Source organism: Rhipicephalus microplus, chromosome 2, assembly GCF_043290135.1.
Source record: "Rhipicephalus microplus isolate Deutch F79 chromosome 2, USDA_Rmic, whole genome shotgun sequence".
NCBI classification, from domain to species: Eukaryota; Metazoa; Arthropoda; class Arachnida; order Ixodida; family Ixodidae; genus Rhipicephalus; species Rhipicephalus microplus.
This window is the reverse complement of record NC_134701.1, coordinates 237301101-237323862: the sequence shown is the minus strand read 5'-3', so window position 1 is coordinate 237323862 and position 22762 is coordinate 237301101. Positions and strand designations below refer to the sequence as shown.

General features: G+C 42.2%; 2 protein-coding genes and 1 non-coding gene across 8 annotated transcripts in view; 2 read left to right on the top strand and 1 right to left on the bottom strand.

The window, feature by feature from the left end:
• LOC119170237 (uncharacterized) overlaps positions 1 to 16729 on the top strand; it is a 41391-nt gene extending 24662 nt beyond the window's left edge. For 4 of the 5 annotated variants that reach the window (XM_075877867.1, XM_037421343.2, XM_037421344.2 and 1 more), the window contains exons 15-20: positions 1102 to 1220; positions 5309 to 5391; positions 9707 to 9890; positions 12165 to 12218; positions 12901 to 12981; positions 16552 to 16729. In XM_075877867.1, the coding sequence (XP_075733982.1) occupies positions 1102 to 1220; positions 5309 to 5391; positions 9707 to 9890; positions 12165 to 12218; positions 12901 to 12981; positions 16552 to 16634 (604 nt within the window). In that variant the 3' untranslated portion in view covers positions 16635 to 16729. Of the gene's footprint in view, positions 1 to 1101; positions 1221 to 5308; positions 5392 to 9706; positions 9891 to 12164; positions 12219 to 12900; positions 12992 to 16551 lie in introns of all 5 variants that reach the window. The other variant, XM_037421345.2, reaches the window with a different exon arrangement.
• A 533-nt stretch (positions 16730 to 17262) lies between these two features.
• On the top strand, positions 17263 to 17334 carry TRNAK-UUU (transfer RNA lysine (anticodon UUU)). Its single transcript has one exon. It is a non-coding gene; the product is annotated as a tRNA-Lys (tRNA).
• Positions 17335 to 20120: 2786 nt separating this feature from the next.
• Positions 20121 to 22762, bottom strand: part of LOC119170238 (proton channel OtopLc) — a 46264-nt gene continuing 43622 nt past the window's right edge. For both annotated transcript variants that reach the window (XM_075877876.1, XM_037421347.2), the window contains exon 7: positions 20121 to 21545. In XM_075877876.1, coding sequence (XP_075733991.1) covers positions 20590 to 21545 — 956 coding nt within the window. In that variant the 3' untranslated portion in view covers positions 20121 to 20589. The remainder of the gene's footprint in view (positions 21546 to 22762) is intronic.

The following is a 22762-nucleotide window of genomic DNA, read 5'->3' as shown; positions in this document are numbered from 1 at the left end:
TTATTTTCCTCCGCACCCTCGCACGTCTTTCGAGAAGCAAGGCGTCCGCTTTGTCGTCTGCTTGCATATCGCTCCGATGGTCGCGACGGATTTCAGAACATAAGTTCGTAGTACTGAGGCATCGTTAGTAATATGCAAAACTAAATTAATGCTCATTATTCTGAAAAGTTCGGTATTCTGAAGTACGTATCTTGAAATAATTTTACATTGAAACTATTAGCAGTCTATGCGGGATTTTTTAAAAGTTCGTTATTTTGAAAAGTTTGTTAATGTGGGGTTCGTTCTACCGAGATTTCACTGTACTTGTAGAACATCTTTTCAATACTTCGAAGCAAAATTGCTGAAAAAAAGAGTTGGAGGGGATTCCTAAGCATATTCTTATGAGGTGGCAACATGAAAGTGTTTCTATTGACTAGGTTGATGACGCACTGGTGGGGTGGTGTTTCATAGTTGCTTGATCAAGAAGGGGGCAATGCAAAGCCAAAATGGTATATATGTACAGTGCTCACGAACTCAAATGCAACATCAATTTTTTAAGTATAATTTCTGGTATTTGCAATGGCTCGAGGTTAACACGTCATTTCACAGTAAATCTGATTGAAAAAAAAAAAAAAAATGTCTGCTCTGATCTGTGCGTTTCAGTCGAAATCACATTGATATAACCTGAATTATATGCGGTGGAAATAAAAGTGTGTGAAAATAAATTGTCCTGTTTTCTGCAGTCAAACCATTGTTTTCTTCAGTCAATGCTACGGTGAATAGAGTCAAAATCAAAAGTCAATTAACTGTAGCAAAGCCTGAAAGGCACCTTTTCTGCGATACTAGACTGTAGTGGGGTAAAACATATTGAAAATGTGAAGGGACCATTATTAATCAGATGTTGACTGTCCTTGTCTAAGGGAAGTTCGAATGGTTCTAATAGTAAAATTTTAGTGCGAATTGAATTGAATAGCAAACAATTTCGAAAAATATTCGTAATTTTGAAAATTCTCACACTCCTAGTGACAAGGCCTTTTGAACTGCAAACTGTGAGCTGTTTCATCATTGTCTCGTCAGTTGTGCAAAAAATATTTTGTTCAAAGGTTACCTAACTTGTTGCAGGTACTTCCAGAAGCTTGTAGAAAACTACAACCAGCAGATGAGGCTGTACAAGGGTCAAATTGAGGAACTGGAGCAGCATTTCGCATCCCTTGCAAGTTCTTCCAAATTCTCGCCACAAGGTATGCAGCCTTTGGCTTGACATCAAGCATGCTACTAAGAATTTGTACTGAAAATGCTGGTGCCATTTCTCCCACCAACTACATGTCAATTTCAACACCCCAGAATGGTGTCATGCTACATGTGTGCCTTGTTTACAAAACCTTGCCTAAAATGAGCCCCGGGCGGTACAACATTGTTGGTTTAGCTTGAGTTATTGTCCAGTTTCAGCTAGGATATTTATGCTTATTGATATTTTCCAAAATAATTCATGCCAATGAGTAAGCAAATTCATTGCATAACTCATGTTTTGTGTGTGATATTGCTTGTTTATAGTATTATATTTTTGAACATGCATATACAGTAGATGTCCGATTTCCCAGACCCTCGAGACCACGAAAATGTCCAGAAAAATCGGGCAGTCCAGAAAAAACGAATGCAAGCGAAAGCATACTTTTTAAATAGGTATTTTTCACCGATGGAGAGGGTCATGGCAGGAATGCAGGATTCTCATTTCAATTCAGCAAATGCATCATTTAGGTGGCTCTGAAAAGAGCTGTTTATATTTTAAAAATATGTAAGTATAATAGAAGAAAGAAAGAAAAAAAAATTCGATGTGGCCGGCACTACCTCATTTGTAAACACTTCGGCTAAAAAAAAAATCACTTATATTCAATTGCGTAGCATTCCACTTGGCCGTGATGATGTCTGCCTCAATTTCAGCTAACGTCATGCTGTCGCTGTACTGTATGTACACCGATGACCGTGTCAGTGCTCGTGTTAACTCCGAGCTCGTTGACTGTGTAGGTGCTGCCTATTCGATCTCATTGTCAAAGTTGTCGTAATCCTTTGTAACTTGACGAATGATGTCGTCATCAGTCAATTCCGCACACAGCTCGAAGTCTTTTTTAGCGCCGGCGAAGCCCTCAAAGGTTGTCCCGGCTAGAATCGAAACACCGGCAGCGTGCAGTTCATTGAAGGCAATGTCTGCTGGTGTAAATTCATCGCACACTCTGTCCACTCCAGGCAAGACGGCCGTCTCGGCGTCTGGTATTTTCTGTGGTGAAAACGGTTCAAGGAGGGTCTATTGCGTAACCGCCTGCCACGAGTCCACAAGCACGTCGGCGGAAGACCGTAGGTCAACAGCTTAGCTTTTGCCACTGTCGTAGCACAGGCACAGCACCATGCTGCTGTGGCCACAGGTTTGACTAAGCTGTGGCTGGCAACGCATTGATGTGCGCTGGATTGCAGCATTTTAGGTTTTGAAGGTATGGCAGCCACGGTGTAGTGGGTTCGAGGGTACGACAGCAACCAAAATGGCGGCGTCAGTAGTGACTGCGAGTCTGCAGTTAGCGGTAAAAAGTCTGGAAAATGGAATGGCAAAAGCTATAAACGTCTGAATTAAGACTTTTTAATACATCGGCTTTATGGGGAATTTGGCGGTGCCATAGCTGAGTCCCGCAAATCAGGCCTGTCTGGAATTTCGAGAGAAATTGTACGTCAAACTGTAAACACAAGTTAATTTGTGTGTACCTTTGTCAGTGTTATTAGTGTTACAATGACCATACTAAGCTTTAGGCCACTAGACATCAAAAGTAGAGCGATGTGAATGGCGAATTTTGGGTGCAAAACGAATTTTAACATTGAGGTATCAGTGCAAATCAAACTGAATATTTTTCAAACAATTTAAAGTCAAATTACAGAAAAAAGTTGTAGAGGATCCCTAAGCATATTCTTATGAGACAGCAACATGGCAGCATTTCTTGTGGCAGGTTAGTGAAGTACAGAAGGGGTAGTGTTTCCTTATTTTCTTATCAAGAATGAGCCAATGCAGAAGCTAAATTGTACATATCTACATAACTTGGGGTAACCAGTCAGGTGCGAACAACACTTTAGACGTGAAATAAAAAGACCCTGTTTCCTCAGCCTCTTGACCTCCAACTTTTATGGAGGCCGAACACATTGATGGCAAGGGTACACTTCCTTCGAGTCTAGAGTTCCTGATCTGCCCCATAGACATCACTAAAAAACATCTGGAATATCTGAGTCTAAAAATTTGTGGTGTCCAAGTTTTTTGTTTTCTGCCCTAATTTTAGGTCAGAAAAGGCCCTACCTCTGCCACGTAGGTTCCAAGCAACGCTTTCGGGAGTCGACCTTTTGCACAGTAAAACAGTGCCGTAGACAACAATCTACCAGACAGGAGAAAGACAGATACATGTTGTGCCTAGTGTACATGTCTATATTTTCATGTGGTCCGTTGTCTCTAGTGCTGTTTTACTGCAAACATGAAGAAACTAGACCAAAAGTTTACGTAGCATGATTTTCTGCGACCGGTAGCAGAGCTTGAAGGGCAGCTTTGCCGCAACGTTAGAGTGTGATGCGTTGAAGCGTATTGAAAGTCTAAAGCGGCCGCTGTCATGGCGCAGTTCGGCGAGGTTCATACGGATAAGCACCAAAAATGCATGGTGGCGCGATAGCGGCAAGCGCAAACGCACCAGCACGCCTTTATTGTCTACAGTTCTCCTGATAAGCACCTTCAGCTAACTGCTCAGTAGTGCATGTGTCCAAATGCAGTGGTATGCATATAGTAACACAAACGGGTCATGCCGCCGTCCATGCTGTCTTTTCTTGCGAGGCCGCGAAGTGCGCCACACAGACGCTTTGCCTTCACGAACGTAAGCAGCTTGCCATCGGTGCACCCGCGTGTGGTCAGGAACAGAGTGGGCGTCACGAATTATTTCATGGCAAATGCGTGCGTACGGCAAAGCAAGTGCCCCTATAGTAACAACATCTGCTTAGATGGCAATTCGCTGCACACAACTGGGAACGATCGGCGTCGTGTGCTAGCGAATTTTGCGTATCGGCGCAGATTTGCCGATAGTTTTTGTGCTCACGCGCCTTGGCAAAAGCCAGATGAATCGTCCGTCACAGTATTTGTGTTACGCATCATTGTTCCCAAAACGCTCCATGCGAAAGAGCTTTAATTTCTTCCATGCTTTGTTGGTATTTGCGGTGTTCATCATGAGACTCAAACTCGCATGGTTAAGCGGGGCGTGCGGCATGTACCGAATGTACTCACGAGAGCTTGGGCATGCACCAGAACGCCCGATAAGTTTACTAGGAGGCATCAAAGGTATTTCAAACATAACTGTGGTGATTTGATCGCTTGAGGGGAATAACAATGCATCAGTTAGTTTTTTCAAACTGCCCAATTTTTTGGGCGATTTCGGGGTCCCTAAAGAATACGAAAAATGAGACGTTGATTGTATAATTACCTTATGGAAGTTTGAATAGTAAATTTCGGTTTGGATCGAATCAGATAGCAAACACTGTTTCAAAAATATTTGGAAGTACGAATATTCACACACCCCTAATTTAAAACCATGGTTCTCTCCTTTCTTGCTTAAGATTTTTACCATGTGACTATTAGAAAAATATTGTTATAACTTATAAGGAAATTTATGCCCATGCTAACCTAGGCATAGAAAAAAAATTACTTTTTTTTTGTGACTTTTGTCTACCTTAAAAACGTGTTAGCTGAATTTTACAGAATTGTGCTCTTATCATTTCTCGTTACTGTGTTACAGAGTGTGAACTTAATTGATAAGTGTCTTTCATTGTTAGAATTTCCTTCAATTTTTAGGATAAAGTTGATCGCCCACATTTAGTAAAACCACTTCCTGTATATTTGGTAGATTTTAACTTGTTTTTTTTTTTTGGGGGGGGGGGGGGGGGCACAGAAAAATATATCAGATTCGGTGCTGTTGTTGCCAGGAAAACTGGTTCTTCTATTCTCATCTATCATCAGTAGACTCCTCTAAACGTAACCTGAATGAACCAGGAAAATTTATGTCATTTAGCTAAGTTCTATTTATGGAGAGATGAACAAGGGTTCAGAATTCAAGTACGAAACCGTTCATATGAGAGGCAGTTGTTCCATTTGTTCAATTTAAGCAGCAGTTACATTAGAAAGATCTCTGGTTATCGTGAGTCTACTATACATTTGAATAGAAGTCCCTTCACCTAAAGTTTTCACACCTTTACTAAATAGATGCAGTTATTTTCCTCTGGTTGTTCAGTATTAACATATCCTTTCGTATTATTTTTTTAGAGTTGACAGCCACAGTGAAGAAGCTGCATGCATCTTTCGTCTCTCTGGCTGCCCAGTTACAAAATATACATGCGGAAGTACAGGTAAGACTTTTCAGCAAGTTTACGGCATGTGTGTCTCATTTTGACTTGCTTGCACATTCTATAACATTGCTGCAGCAAATTGTTATAAAAACCACGGAATGATATTGATGATGGTATGTATTTATATATGTTGGATAGTTTAGCCAAACTTTAATGAACGTTTGAGTCAAGGGCTTGCCTACACGTGCATTCTTTGCAAATCGTGAGAATGGCATCGCTTGGGTTAACGCCACCAGGCTATTGCATATTGTCATCTGGTGCATTATTGTAGACTTGCTTTAAGTCATAGGGTCAGTGTATAGCACAGAGAGGCTTGCAAACAGAGAATGACATTGAGGCAGACAGTTTGCTGTTGTGTCTGACTGAATTCGGTTGGAACGGCAGTTAAAAATATACCCTCCTTCTGCTGCAATAATGTCATTGCTACGATCACTCAAGAAGCATTGTGCACTCGCTTCTGATCTAGAAAATTAAAAGGAGTATGTTCATTGAAATAGATCTGTCGTCCTTGTGTAAAGCAAGAGAGCCCTCCAAATATTTCAGGAAAATGCATTGTAGAACAATGCCCTTTTTGTTTTCACCTTCCTTGCTGTGCTGTGACTGTGGATTTGTTTCAGAAATGATTGATATATTTTTTACTGATTAGCTGTTCATGAAAACATTGTAAACAGTATTTCGAGAATTTTATTACTGTATTTACTCGTGTAATGAATGCACTCATGTAATACACAGCTTCAGTCGTCAAAATTTGCATTTTTTTTCACCCGCGTGATAAATACGCCCCCTACATTGTTCCACTGCAGTCCCACTAACAGACACCTGGCGCCTCCTTGTTCGTTGGATTTCTTTCGTTTTTATTATGCCTACTTCCTTCGGCCACCTTTGCTCGCTCCCTCCTCCTCTTCACCCGCTGCAGGGCGCCGTATTGTGTTTCCATCTGTTTGCAGCACGTCTCCAGTCTTTTTTAATTATCTATGTGCCACAGTGGGGTCCATGAATGGTGCGAGTGTAGAGACATCACAGCTCATAAGCACACAGCAAGCGAACTGCCCGTGTGAACCGACGGTTGCTTCCTGCAAATACGAAACTTTAAGGCCCAACCACATGCTCGTCATTTTCGAGTGACGACAGAATTTGCCGTTGCCATGGCTGTCACGATAGGCCATTCGTCGCCATCGCATCCCAGGTTTCTTGAAAACCAGAAACAATCGCTTGTCGCCCAGAAAAAATTTTGACGATTTCTTTAACATGGTAGCACCCCTGATTCTCGCTTCAGTTGCAATTTGCTCTTTGTGCTTGTTATCCATGCACACTTCGAAGAACGCATGATATAGGCTGCCTTTTTACAGTAGCTTCTCATGTGCAACCGTATTTTGTCGTTAATCTTGTTATCGATGGTTTGTTTTGATGTTTTGTTGGTAGCTTGCTGCAATGTCAATGGCGGCGGCGTGGTCGTCGTGCGAAGTTGCCACGAAGTTGGCAAAGTGCATCGTAGTGCACGCTTGTGGGTGCCCCTTGAGATGACATCGGATACCGCAGCTGCGGTTAAACAATTGCGAGAAAAAAAAGCCGCAAAAAACTGCATCGACGGCGCAGGGACAGCTTGCAGAAGATAGTATTTTCAACCACCAAAGATGAGTAAAGTGCAACAAAGAGGCTGTTTCCAAACAGCATACATGTATGTCAATTGCAAAAAGCTAAGCAGCCTAACGCTTTTTTTTTCTTATTGCACTACTGCATTTTTGCTGACCGAAAAAGTTTTTATATATTTAGCCACGTATTGTAGAAGTGAAGCCTGACACGGTACAGAAGAATAACTATTGGCAAGCAAAATACAAGTGAATGACAAGTGCAGTTGTAGGTACTAGTACTTGATGGTGTTTTTGCCAACAGTGTGCGAAGGAAGCGATCATGGCACAGAAAAGGTTAGATTGTTAGTGCATTCTAAATGAAGCTATTAATAAATACACTTTATTATGCCTTTTGATTGTATTGTAGCAAGGGTTCTCGACCTTTCTGGCCTTGGGGAATCCCAGTGCCACAGAACCCCTAGACTTTTTCTTTAAGGGCTTCTCAAAAGGCGACATACCGAATTTTAGTTATACACAGGAAGTGGTTACGTGCCCAATTAAAAGCTTAATAACGCAAGAATTTTTCTCAGATCGCATGATGCATACACATGAACATGTCATGCGTACACATGGGTAAAAGCGCACGATGTGCCCGAACCAGCCCGAACCACTGAGATGCAAGCAGTGTTATGTCAACGTTCTCTGCACTTCATCTCTCCAAGCCATGCCGAATGCATCCTTGCCGATCACTTAGCTTTCAACCTATTACTCAGCATAAAAGCTGTGACATTTGTATGGACGCGAGGCTAGCGGTATTATCAGCCAGTTATGCATGTACATTTAGTGAGATGCATGAAGATAAACGAGCCTAATGAGTTCTGAAGCGCTGCAGACAATTGGTTTCGTTGTAAGGGATGGCATTTACGCGATGCGTGAGGATATGAACGCATATGATACAGACGCAAATCAATCTGGCATCTCACTGCAATTCGTAGTACAAATTAAAAAAGAAAACTCGCACACAATCTGTTTTTGTGTTTTATTATTGCTCTCAAGTTTTACTCATTTACTCAAGGAACATATTACACAAACTACACATGTTGCATCAAATAATTATCTTAGTGTCACGTGCTACTGTGGGCAACGTCAGAGCACGCCAACTATGTAGCAACGTTTCTAGAACGAGTCATTTTCACAGCTCCTCATAGAAGCTTGCTCTTCGAAGTGGGTGTGACAGCTGATGCAAGAACCAGAGGCGCTGCTGTTCCATCTTGCAGCTTTCAATGATCGTGACAGCAAAGATTCCGACATTTAAACCTATTCAATAACCTCGACTGCTCCAAAAAGCAATCATTTCATAACCCATGCTCCATCGACATCAAAATGTAATCACGCTTAACCTATAGTCAAACAAAGCACCAAACGTGCAGATGCCTGCTTTATTATTTTTTTTCAAACAAAAAAAGAGGCATGTCATTCGCATAATGAAATGGTCGTTGATTAATAACTGGTACTAACGCTAAGCCTAAATGCTCGTGTGTCCTACAGCCGGCACGTTGTGACACCTCTTTACATGCGTCGAAGTGCTCACACTGTGTTTTGAATATAAAGCTGACAGAGCAGTGGCAAATCACTGTGTATGAAAACTGTCTCACATTACTGATGGCGCATCATGAGCCACGAATGAAGCACTGAGGTTCCTGGTAGTGTCGTTAGAATTGCTTTCAACTCATAATCTTTGGCAGCTGGTGATCTGCCGGTCGTGACGGTGAGGCCAAAAGAGTTTTGACCAGTGAATTGCCGGCTGTTTAGAAAATGGCTGTTTTTGACGTTTCATGAATGGCAGCACATTGTTCATTGTTTGCTGTTTTCTGGACATGTTCTCCACTAGGTAGACATAGTTGTGCGTTGCTGGAAGTGTTTGTTAGTGTGTATGCGTGTTTTTTTTAGCAGTGAAGGGTGCATCTTCTTTGATTTTTCGACACAAGCACTCATGCATAAAACCGCCTATCACAGCCTCAGAAGTGCACCTACAAGCTGCCTAGTGGTCTCATTTTTCTCGTCAGATCCTGCTGAACAAATTGAAAAAGTTATGTCTCAAGGTGGTGCTTAGTTTGAAAGACACAGCAAAAAGTACGAGAGCTGAAGGAAATCCGAAAAAAAACAATGCAATGTTGCTCTTCACAATCCTGTTGGCTTCAAAGCTTTCGCTCGCACGAAAATCGTATTGAAACAATTCATGCAGTGAAGCATTGTTACTAGAATAAAACAACACTTGTTAGTCTATGACATTTTTTGCTGATTTTATTGCGGTTTACATGCCCCTGACCGATGCAGCCTGTGGGCACAAAAATTTATCCATGGAATAAAGGGCGGTAGCAGCCACAGAAAGCCTGGAAGCCAAGGGGCTACACTCATGTGCATAAATTACCATAACTCCTCATGTTCTGTCAGCACGGGTCCACAAATCATGGAAGTTGCATGGTACGAACTCGACGACAAGTCTAGTGCTGTTACTACATGGGTCTCTCGTTACCCGCAAACACCCTATGTTTGGATGCAGAATGCAGTGGCTTCGTTGAGTACAATATGCGTTGCCTGTTTGCTTGTTCAAATAAATAAATTTGTTGCTAATGGTGAAAAAATTAGGGCGGGTTGCTTTCATTCTGGCCACTCACGGATCTCTAAAATGCCCTTCACAGAACCCAGTTTGAGAACCCCATCTGTTATGGCTTGCTTTTTAGCGACGGAAAGATGCACTGAGCTCTGGGAAAATGACTGTGCCTCCCAGCAAGCCACAGAGTGGCACCGTCGGTTCCGTCACAACAGCTGTTACTCTGGGCCCCACTCCATTTTCCAGTACTAGGAGTGATGCTGCACTTGCTATGGCGACAGCTTTGGCCAGGGTCGGGCAACCAACTCTCACAGGTAAGGGACTGCGATATTCTTCACTGTCGAATATAGCAAGTTACTGTGGGTGCAGAGTTTTGTTGGTTATGCTTGGTGGATTCATCAAACATTCTCTACAGCAAGACAATATTCACAAGACCATGATAAGTGTTACCTCTATTTTTTAAATGTTATTCCTGTGTTACTTCATAGATGGAAGATGGAGCTGTGAACATTTTCACCAAATTTCGCAACCAAATTTTGCAATGCTATGGACTTGAAGTTCACGAACGGAGTGCAATTTCGGAACTCTTTTTTTTTTAACAGCTATATTCTGGCTGCCAGCGGCTTCTTTTTGACGTCATTGGGCAAATTGCCAGAGAGATCTGCCGCTGGTTGATATAAGCGTAGTATCTGTGCAGTGTGTTTTGGTTAGTGCACTCTTTCCTACTGGGGATCTTCGATTTTCGGACTTCTGGCAGTTGGCTCACTGCCGGAGGTCAGTCAGCTAGGTCAAGTTGGGACTGGAAACAGAGTTGTGCTTACGCGTGTTGTAATCTCGCGACAACCCGAAAGTGCCCAAAGATTGCAAAGTCAAACGCTGGAACAGCCATCGTAAAAGTAAACAAAGGTTACTGCTGTGGCAGCAAACAAAACTTTGCACCATGTCAGCATCGTTTTTTAATGAATTGCTCGCTTGTAAGTATGTGGCTAGGTTTGTCGAAGAGCTCAAGTGATACTTCCGAGCATACGCATTTGGGATATGATCACGTACTTTACATTTGCATTGTCACGCGCTACTTGGTCTGTTCATGAATATAGCTGCCAGCCAGTGCATGGTGCATTGCGAAGGATGCAAGGTAAGCTCTGATAAACGCTTAACAAGCTCACCTCTAGGCTGTACGTGTACGAATCTCAATTCTCAATTCAGCACCATGTGATGTCCTATGTAAGTGATTGCATGTCCAAAAAAGCTTCAGGAAACAGCTGCTCACGTCTGTCGCTAGTACGTTGCACACCCAGGTTGGTAAATTTGTGTTCTGTTTTAAATTGAGATGTGCAGCAATATCGGCACCACGAATGCACATTGTTGTCTGGAATAAACTTCTGTTTCATGCTTTTAAACTCATTTTGGCTGATGATGCCTGGACCTCTGTTCAAGTCCTAGATGGCGCTTACAAGAAACTGATATAGCACAGCTTTTGTTTGAGCTAGTTGGCTATTATCTTACATACTGCATGGTATAGTTACTAAGAACTGAGAAAAGACAAAGCTGAAGACAAAATAAACAGCGGAAGTACGTATATACCGTACATGTACATTTTGGATTCAGTCTCCGTTTTTCCACAATGATGCATCGTATTTAAAGCCTGTGCAAATATAGTGAATTTAGGTTCGATGTGAATAGTGATTTGGTAGAATAATTTTCAATCTAACTCGAATAGTATTTATCACATATTATAAATGAAAATCAGCATATTTGTTATGATCCAACTAACCTGCACTATAGTTTTTTAAAAGCGAAGTAAGACGTGCAAATAGCACTTTTTAATTCAAGGAAGCGAAAGCAACTCTGACTAGAAGCAGCATTCGACTTTCTGTAGAATGCAAGTGATCACCTGCAAAATATGTTTTGTTTGAGTAGTATGTATTATACTCAGAGCATATAAACTCGTTTTACAAGCTTTTAAATTTAAGAAATGAATAATCGATGTGAGGGTAATTTGTTTATCTAACCTTGAAGTGTGACTTTGTGGCTCTGCACATTTCCCTTGGATAGGTATATTCTGGTATAGCACCCCTCCACTGCAGTGAAACGACCTTTACAGGGGGGTTACATGCAGACTAATATATTCGTTCATTTTTTTATTTGTTCATCTTTGATTCGTTCGTTTGGTATCAAAGTGAATTAAACTACTGTAACATTCATTCAAATATTCAAAATGCTTGAATATTTGCACGAGCCTGATCTACAGTCAAATCCCGCTACAGTGAAATTGACAGGACGCGAGGAAAAATTCGAAAATATGACAGTCTCTTATCAATAATGCCTAGGAGTATGAGTGTGTTACTAGTTTTCTCAAGTGCTGCCACCCTATTTTCATGCTTAACTGCAATTAGGCATTTTGGTAATGATTTCAGAACCTTGGTCAGTCGGTCTTTTATTACCTGTTGTAATTATGATTATTCAACTGCTATGTTTTTGGCCAATGGATCTTTCATGTTCTTTTGGGTTGTATAGTGTGTTAAAGTAGCAAAGAGAAAGGGTAAAGATTTGGTGGTTAACAAATTGTTTCATTTTTCTATTCACAGAAAATGTGCCTCTGGGCTCCTTTGCCACTCAGCCATCTTTGGGCATGACAGGAGGCAAGTTTGGTTACTTTAACTTTTCATGATGTTTAGTGTGGGGTGCAACACACAAGTAACATGCAAGCTAAAAGTTTTATTGTGCATAATTGTATTTGTTGTACTTTATGTGTGGTAAAACCATTCTTTTTGGTGAACTGCCTCTTATGTGAGATATGTACTGTTGCAAAATGCTGTTTAATTTTGGTCATTTCCTTTGGTGAAAGATGTAATTTTGCACGGAAGAACTAATGTGTAGCATATTAGTATAACTTGAGGCCTCTAAAAACTTGATTAAGTAAGAAATATTTTAAAGGGCCATAGTTTGTTTGATCATATTGCACTTCGACTATCGTATTTTCTTTTTCGGTCTACTGTAAGTTTTCTCCTTTATTACTGAGTTAGTACTGTATTTGGAACGTTGCAACATCTGTCTTGAAATTGGGCAATGTAGATGAATGTATCTTGAATGCAATCTTAAATGAACTCATTTGATAGTGAAGGGAGGAACATAAGTGTTATTAGTGCAACAGGGCTCTTGGCAAGTGTTCCACACTGCTGTTTCGGCTAATGGGAATTTTAAAAGGCCGCAATTTTTGCCCCATTTATAAGAAATAAATAGTGGAGAGAAGAGTGTACTTTTCTTTCCTTGACGATGTATTCCCCTACCCTACATTTCTCCTTTTGTCCTCTCCAATTGCAGGTTTTGGAAGCTCAATGTTTGGCACCACTAGCGGCCTTGGAACCTCATTTTTTGGAGCGACAAGTCCATTTAAACCATTAGGTAAATAGCGGTAAGAGCGTGTTTCACTAGCTGTGCGACTTAGCACTTTCTTCTTCGTGTGATGCCAGGCTGTCTGCGCCAGAGCCACCGCTGCATGAGGTGACATCTTTCTCATTTTGTGCTATCCTTGTAACGCGGCATGTTTTTATGACCGTGTGCCAGGGAATCTCGGTCTAACATGCCTCGTAACACCTCCTGTGCTGACAGTTGCTATTCGCGACTTTGCTCACATTCTAGGGTATTTTTACTGGTGGATAACTCTAACAGACAGCCAAAGAGATCCTATCATGAGCGGAAACATGAAAACCTAGCAAAGGCTAAGGAGTCAAAATCAAGATTAGTATTGATGCCTCCTCCCCCCCCCCCTCTCACTATTCTGCACCAGATTCCTTTAATTCAAAAATATTTGCAGCATCAGTCATTTTGGGGTTAATTAACTGTTTATCGTAGAAGAGTTTTGTATTTCATACTGAAGTAGCTAGGACTAGTTTTGTCAACTCTCGGAAAGTCTTATTTTGTGTAAGAGGTTCAAAAAATCACTGCCGTATCCACAAAGTGAATGATGTGAGAGAGCTTGCTCAGAGATGATTGGGTAACCCTTGAATTCTCTGTTCATATCTCTGGCCGTCATATATAGACATGAAAATTTTGTTATATATACACAATAGATTCTTTTTTGGCAAACTACAAAAAGGGCGTTTCTCGATGATGATCGCTTAGCATAATGCCAACGTTCAGATCTCTGGTGAGTACGAGAGGTCCGTGTTTGAACTCGGTCCTGTATTGGTGCATTGCCTCCTCGATGTACTTGGTGACGTCACCTTCTGACAAGTTCAGTGCCAAGCACACGGGCATGAGTGCTATTTCGGATGAGACCTTCACAGCAGCGTGCTTCCCGATATGGCTCTGGTTGGTGATTGGCAGCGCGAGATCTTCAGCCGCATCAGGTAGCTTGACGTAGACCCCGACACCGCCCGCAGGACGCTCCGCTTCTTTGGTGCAGACGGCTGGAGTGAACCCATTGATGTGCATGTTTCCAGCGTTCCGTGTCTTGGTGAAGCAGAGCACGTCGGGCACGGTCAAGATGGCATCATGTTCGATGTCATGAACATGATACCATGCATTGACTCTCCGTGCGTTGACTTCTGAACGTGCGTTGAGGGACTGCTGCCATTTTGAGGGGGTGCATTGTAGTACAAGAAACACAAGGAGACTTTTCACCGTCACCTGTAGACAAATTTGGCTACTGCCTCTAGTACTATTGACCCATCTTCCTTCCCACCAAAAAAAGGCAAATTAAACATGCTAATAGTTTGGGACACAGCAGCACTTAATGAATGTTATAAATTTTCTTAGTTTCTTAGACAATGCTGTCACGAATAAGTAAGTTTAATTTTCAGCCTCATACTACGAGTGTAGTACATGGTAACTAAATGTATAAAAAGAGTCATGAAACCTCACAGGTGCATGGCCAGCTTCGACTTATTTGCATAAGGGCTTTCATTGCTTTATTTTGCAGTGCTTGTGCTACAAGTGGAAGTTTATGTGGGCCCTCTTGAGCCCTGGTGTTGTTACTGTCCTCACGGGTACTTCGTCATGCATGGCACATTTCTGCGGCATTAAGGGAAGAACTGTTGACTGTGGTGACTTGCTTCTCAAATGGCACCTGTTGACAGAGAAATACTAACTTACTTGCACTTAACTTGGCTTGCTTTTGTGACCTGATGTGTGCTCCTCAGCTACTTGTTCATTAACTTGTCAAAAGGGTCAACTGTCTCTGAAATTATGGAATGTGTGAAAGAGTTGAAAGGTGAACGATGTTCTTTTTATGTGTGTTGCTTTTTACCATGTGTTGCTGTTCTAAACCTCACTAATGGTTAGGTTTAATCATAGAGGTTCCTAAATGTACATTAGAGAGAACTCTGGCACTAGTGTCTATGGGAGCTGCAACGCACGACGCTGCAGCGGGCATGGAAATGATGGGTAGTACACACATTTGTCTAATCTTCGTACTTCTGGCTTTGTGTGTGTTCTTGTGGCTTGGAGCTGTTTTCTCGCGAAACAAACTCAGCAAATGTTCAGCCGTTGCGCTTCACCATTTTATTCTTTCTGGCTTACCATGTCAAATCAGTTCACCCAGTTCAAAAGAGTTCATTCGTTTCTTCGAAACAAAACCGAAACCAGCAATAAACGAAGCGGCAAGCGCGATTCGCCGCCCGCAAGTATGAAGACTAGGCAAATTCATGTACTACCCATCATTCCCATGCTCGCTGAACGATCGCAGCGCCAAAGTCCCCTCTAGTTCATATTAGGAAACTCTATGGTTTTAATAATCTGGTCTGCTTCTCTTTTTCTTTTTTTAACTTGATTTTTACTTAAACTTGACAGAATCAACTTAGTGCCAAGCACTGATTCTTTCATGCTTTCCTCAGCTTTAGTGACTTTTGGTTGCTTCTGTAGCCTACCTTTCCTAATGAGTCTGTCACTTCTTTTTTTAATCTATGTGCATAACTGATGGGATATTGAAGATCTGTAGCCTCTGTAAATCTAAAGCGCATTAGTATGCATACTTCAGTGATGCACTGTAAGTGCATTTATCATGTATGATTGCCCATAATCGATTTAATGCATTGCAAGCATTGTTATACTAAAGGCTAAAGATTCACATTCGTCACCAAAAAATAGCACGTTACGTCGGAAAGAAACATCTTATGTGTCATGTAATTCAATGCAACGTGCAGTGTCGCACTTTAATGTAGGTGATTATGGCATGATTATTATGAACCTTCTTACTGCTAAGCAGTGGAGTGACACATCTTTATAACTAGTGGCCATGGCACGCTTCTCACACTTGTGAGCAAAACCTAGCTTATCACTTGTGAAAGCACAGAGGTGGGCAAAATAATACGTGGTTCTGTGGAAGTAACCTCAAGTTTACAAGTTATGATGTACAATACAGCCAAAGCTTATTATAACGAACTTTTATCTTACATAAAAATAAGTTCGCTATATCCAAAATTTGTTATAAAGGTATTTTTCTAACACTTCACCTATTGCAATGCTATTCTTCATTCACTACTTTGTTATAACTGATATTTCTTTATATTCATGTTCATTTGATCGAGGTTAAGTGTTTAGTGTTAGATATTGAGTATCGAAAATAGCTGCACTGTGAGACACACACTCCATGCATAGTTTTCTAGTGTTGTCAGCTGAGTAGATTGAACAGAGCTTTACAGCCTAGTACCACCCCAGAATTTACACCGCACTAGTTGTTTGTGAAATTTCATGACAGTAAATTCATGCTAAATAACAGCCAGTTATCTTATGTGCATGCGTTTCAGTGTTGGGAGGGTTTTGTCGTATGTGAACTTTTTTTAATTGTTTGTCTATCTTTTAATATTATATGTTTTTGCCAATGCAATATTTTTCCCATTATGCAGTGTGCTTGTGCTAATATAATGCAGTTTTCATACTTGGAATGAAGAGGTATCTTTCTTTGTAAAGCTTGCGCATCAAACTGTGTTCACCTCATTTTTTGACTAGAGATTGTGCAAATTGATTTTTCAGGTACCGACAGCTTCGGCTCTTCAGCAAACCAGACGTTCCAGCTGCAGAAGCCCCCTCCCGGAAATAAACGGGGCAAGAAGTAGTATATGCTACGATACTGCTCTAATATTTGACATGCCATTGTTGATGTGCCTTTAAATCCAGAGGAGATTTACTCAATAAATATGACACAAATTTATTTATTGTTAACCTGTCTACTGTGCAACAATGTTTTGCTTCATGCCACTGGGAGTAGAGTTCACCATTAGCAACCGGTCGGTCGGTCGGTCAGTCGGTGGTAGAGCATCGAACGCGTTATTCGAAGGTTGCAGGTTCGGTTCCTGCCCATGGCAAGTTTTTTCACCCACTTCATTTTTCTTCACATTTACATTATAATTCGGTCTAATAACTTCCCCTATACTTTTCTTGGTGTTATTGTCTATTAGATCTCATTAATATTGTGTCAGAAACAGGGAAAAACGAGCCCTTAAGTATACACTTCTTTTCTTTACTCATTAATGAGGGTCTCGTACTGACAGACTTGGTGCCTTAGATTGTATACGAGGGACTATTAGTCAGCTGCGAGCTCGTAATAAGTTCACGTGCTACGTGACGCCGCACAGGATTATAAAGGGTGGGCCACACTCGCCGCCATGGCTACTGAGGGCGCTTACTGACACTCCCACGTTTAAATTCACACATATACCCAATAAAAGGGCTAGGAGGATAGCCGCCGTGGTAGCTCAGTGGTAGAGCATCGAACGTTTTATTCGAAGGTCGCAGGTTCGGTTCCTGCCCACGGCAAGTTATCTTTTCACCCACTTTTCTTTCTTCACATTTACATTACAATTCTGTCTAATAACTTCCTATATATATATATATATATATATATATATATATATATATATAATAGTCGCGCCTCAAAGGGAGCACGCACGAGGTGCAGTATGGTACCGTGCAGCTGTTAGGGAAGTTACTTGCCCTCGCCGTGGGAGTCGCGCGAAGGGTTTCATAGAGTATTCTTCACTTACTTCTTAAGATAGGCTTGCATATCTAATGTACTCACCTAGTGGCTCCGCCCACGCAGGGTCAGGAGATCCAGTTTTGATTGGACTATGCACTTGCCTTGCAAGTCCTGCTTGTGTGCAGTCTAGGTTCGCTTTAAGGAATCCACATTGGGACGGCAATGACGTTGACTAAGGAGTAGGTGATCCTCAACGTGCGCTGTATTTACACGATTGTAGGTCGAGCCATTTAATATAAATTTTAAATCCGAAGTTGAGGGGTTGACTTACAACCGAAACGATAAATCAGGCATGCTGTAGCATATGGTTATGACATTAAGTTTACGTTCCTTCTCTACCTGCAACATATACAGTACCTGCAACGTATGCCATTTTCTCGCGTTCAAGCGGCATCCTCAGCAATGATTTGTGAAAAGTATTCTAAAAGAAATCATGTAATAGTATTGCAACAACGTTAGCTTCTCTGCAAGACTGTCGTGAAGCCGCCCTTGCTCACTGGATTTTTTTTTTTTGAAAAGAAGTTTATAATACGCAACATGCTTTGTTTTATTTCTTTATTTCTTCATTTATTTAGTTTTGGTGAGTGATTTTAAAGAGGTCAACCTATACATTTGAGTAGAGTTACAATTGCGTAATTATAGCTTGATTTTTTTGTGTGTGTGTTTTGACAGATCTGTATTTGTACGTTTCGGTGTGTGCTTTTAAAGAGGTCAACCTACATTTGAGTAGAGTTACAATCGCGTAACTATAGCGTGACTTTTTTTTTGTACGTTTTGGCTGATCTGTTTATCCATGGGTTTGAGTTTGATTGTTTAAAGCTTGAATAATAAGCATTCTATACTGGAGGGTGCTGCTGGCAACGTTCCTACAGCTACTATAGTTACTTCCTAGAGGTTACGGCTACCTTAAAGGAGTCATATGCAGTCACTCCATTTTCCTTGCTACGTATGCGGGCTCACTTTTTTTTATAGCTTGCAGGAATTGAGCATGCACAGTAGCACCTCGTTGCACATTAATTTTTCTGAACGTGTAATGGTCATTTGAAATGTGACTAGGGCGCGTATGGTGTGAAAAAACTATAGAGACACGCAGGGACGTCAAGATTGAAATTTAGTTGTTATTAATGTGGTTGCTACAAGCAATCACAAAAACGAAATGTGAAGTCATACATTCGTACTGTCTGTCACAGTGCACTGATCAGATTTTAATATTTATTTCTGGCTCAAGTTTGCAGTGTTTCATGTCGCGTGATAAGGAATTACTGTTTTAATGTAGATAGGGGGTCGGCTAACGCCATTGAATGCAGCGTACCTTGATGATCTGACTGTAGTTTCTCGCGTGTTGAAAGTCCAACTGCTATGCTTATTAGTTGCTATCCTATACAATATTTACCTGAACAGTGCCATAGCTCGCTCGTGATATCTAAGCGCTGCTTCTGAACGTACTGGCACTCCAAGATGGCGGCTTTCATGACCAGTAAGTTGCAGTTGACCTGCTGTAATGTGATCACAACATGAGAACGCCTCTGTGCGCAAATAGTGAATAAACCTGCTATGTGATGTTTTGAAAACATTAATGTGACATCGCAAATGTCACGTCCCGTCATGCTGGTGCGGTGGTTTCAGTGACGTCAATGCAAGCCATCTGTACATATGTAGTTGGGTGCACTACGTAAAGATGGCATACAGTGCGCTGTCTGTGGGAAGTTCACACACTGAAAAGCTGATTTGTAAGCTCTGCTTGTAAGGATGAATGGTGTGGCAGTGGTCGAAAGCAAAATGTGATAATTTCCTTCACATCATTTTTGGTGATACTTAATACCGATGAACATTGTGATGACAATGCACAAATGAAGAAGCTCATAAAGCGATGCGCATAATCTTGCAATGATGTGTCTATAGATGCTTTACAACAGACGCAGCAACAGGCATCTCGTGGTGGCATTCACTAGCCATATACGCACAACTGACACATGACCCTTGTTCTCCTTCAACATCTGAAATTAAAGGTACCAAACAACAATTTTTTTTTCATTTTCATTGCCTTCGCAATGCAATAAATCACGTATAAGACCAGCTGTGTACTGGCTTACTTAAAGGGGCCCTGCGACACCTTTCCAAATTATAGTAGAATGGCCTTACTATAGGGCCCTCTTGCATCAAGAATGACCTGCTATGTCGCTTTCGTCGGCACTACCGTGCTGGAAGTACATACACAGTTAGACGGGGTAATGTGGGGGGGGGGGGATGTGGCAAGGGACTTTTTTTACGGCCCATTTCGTGATTTGCACGTTATGGCCTCGAATACTTCTGCAGACGTGCGCGGCGTACGCCGGCCACGCTATTTATACGACGCAGCACGTGGTCTGCAAGATAGCTACAGTACTCGTCGCCTCCGCTTGCTCCCACCTGTTATACGTACATTGTTGAGGAAAGAGCAACTGATTTTCAACTGTCTTTGACATGAAATTGTAAATTTCCTGTTGTTGTGCAGCGCAACATTGTTTGGCTCACGTGTTCATCTTGACTGACTTTACATAGATGGGCAGCATTGTTGATGTTGAAATGGTATTGTAAGGTCCCTTTAAGGCTCAATTCTCATGACCACGCTCACACATTTCATCACAGCAACTATCACGTACAAAAACAATCAACAATAACATTGCTATTATGAATGTCGATGTGGGGAATTTTAGCAGCAAAAGATGGCCATTCTTGCTCTTACAGCATGTGGGTTTTAACTTTCGAATCTGCCGCATTTCGTATACTGAACTAAGGCCAGAAAGCAATAGTTTCGCATGTCTTTGAACGTTTGGACATTACATATCAATGAAACGCGCAGATGACAAGGTAGTTTCTGCTGAGTCACTGATACAGGTTGATCTGGGTAGTGGCAAACTCACTGTCTCACTCAAAAAACTGTTCCTGGGGCAACCGCTTAATGTCACTCATAGAGCCCTATGATCGAGCCAGTTTTGCGAACGCACGGTTAAAGGAACACATAAGTCCGTCAGAGTTGTCTCAGTCGAAGCGGGTCACTCTCTGCTCAGGGTGATGGGAAGCTGCCACGCCTCCAGGAGAAAGACGCACGAGTGGAACCTATAGAAGATGACAAGTGGCAAGGCTACCCTTGAAATTATTCCCCACGACACGGCCCCGTACATGGCCAGCTGCTGCTGACTTGATATGTGATTCTGGTTTGTGAACGTCTCCAGTAGCCAGAGCACCAGGTTACTAAACATGAGGAACGTGACGACTTGCAGGCCGGACTTGTTGTTCTTCTTGGGCAGGCAACGCATGGCAAGCCGCTGGACAAACAGTGACTGCAGGCTCGCAAACAGAACCATGAAGGCGCCGTCCATGAGGAGGAGGAGGTGGTCGGACCCTTCGAAGATTTTCGACGCGCCAGCTACGATACCAAACACGCCGTACGTGTAGAGGGCCAGGAGTCCGATGCCCTGAAGGATCGAGTTGAGCTGGGTCGTCCGGCCGCGCTTGTGGTAGGCGCCGCCGACGGTGCACAACCCGATGGCCGTTGCCATAGCCGAAAGACCCTGGACGGTGCAGTGGAGAGTGGTAACTGCGGACAGCGTTTCGATCTCCATGTTCTCATTGCTGAGCACAAAAAACAGGATGAGGACGATTATGCCGGCCACAAGAACGAGTAGGCCGAGGAAGAGGCCCTTGCTGGAACCCTGGCAGTCCACGATGCGGTCGGTAGAAGAGGATACGGCAACTTCGATGCGGTCGGCGGTGGGAGACGACCGGCGACCGTTGTAGTTCTTGCCCCTGGTGCAGTACGAATAGTTGTCCCAGATTGTGTATACAACCACGGCAGCCACGACACTGTATTGGACGATGAAAGGTGACAGGAAGGGCGATGCCTTCAGCCATATGGCGCCAACAGTCGTGTTGTGCAGGCAGCGTTGTAAAGTGAGCATACGTTCCATAGGCAGGTGGTCCACAGGCCGCCAAATGCAATCCGACGTGACTGCGCAATGATAAAAAGAAATAGCAAAACGTTGCTAAGCTTGGTGTCGAACTCAACAAGACGGCTCGTGGAATAGGATAGATTAATAGGTTAATTTAGCAGGAAGATACTGCTAAGTAGAGGCACATTCATTGTAGCTACTCATAGGTACCTATTTAAAGTGAACGGCCATAATTCGTTTATTATTGAACAGCTGATTAGATTTTCTTGCCTGTTTTACTTTGTTACCGTACTAAATGAAATTAGTGCATGGAAATTACGTCAAGGGACGGTCCGAACGGAAGTAAAATTAGCACATTGCCAGTACTATTTATGCTATAAGCAAAATTTGGCAGTGAGCAATAGCTGAACATAGAAACGACATTTCATGAATAGCTACGAATAATCGAACACATGCATGGACATTTGAACATAATGCGGTACTAGGTGGTGACATATAAAAACAAATGAATGTAAACAATTGGTTATTCAGCAAGAAACGAGAGGAATATATAGTCTGAGGAGAGGATGATATTATCAGGCCATGTACCTCGTATAGAGTATAAGTGCTGCGCCGGACGCGTTCACACGCTACTAATGCTGCGAGAGAAGCCTTGTGAGCAGTGAATAATTTCACGTGTAGGCTGTTCACGTTTAACGCAATTTTGTTTAAAAAAACACGATAAATGTGTTATAGTCAACTAAATTGCACAAAGTCTAATATATAAACTCTAATAGTGAACTGGAGAACTTATATTGACTGTAGTCGTATTTTAATGATGACATAACCTTTATGCAGTGACTCCGAGCTGGTGGCTGCAACGTGCGCAAACTTACTTATATTTTCTGTAATCTTTAAACAGTTCTCGTCCGTGAACTTCAATCACAAGCTAATATCGTTAGTCTATTTCATCTCAATCATGTAATGATTTCGGCAAGAGGTGGGGCGGGGGGGGGGGGGGCAGACGGCTAAAATTTTAAATCACACTTTTAGCTACGCCATCTCCATCAAATGCTCGCAGACTCCTTGATTTCATCACGTCAATTGTGCCACAACGAAAGGCCTGACCGCACGTGCGCATTGCAGCCTGTCAGCGCTTGGCTTCCTGACGTGGTGCCGCGTCCTCTTCCTATGAAAAGGGGAGGGGAGCGCAGCACTACGCGTTCTCTCTCTCCACAGAAAGAGGGGGCGGCAACGCGTCAGAAAGCCACACGCTGCAACGCGCCCGTGTGGTAAG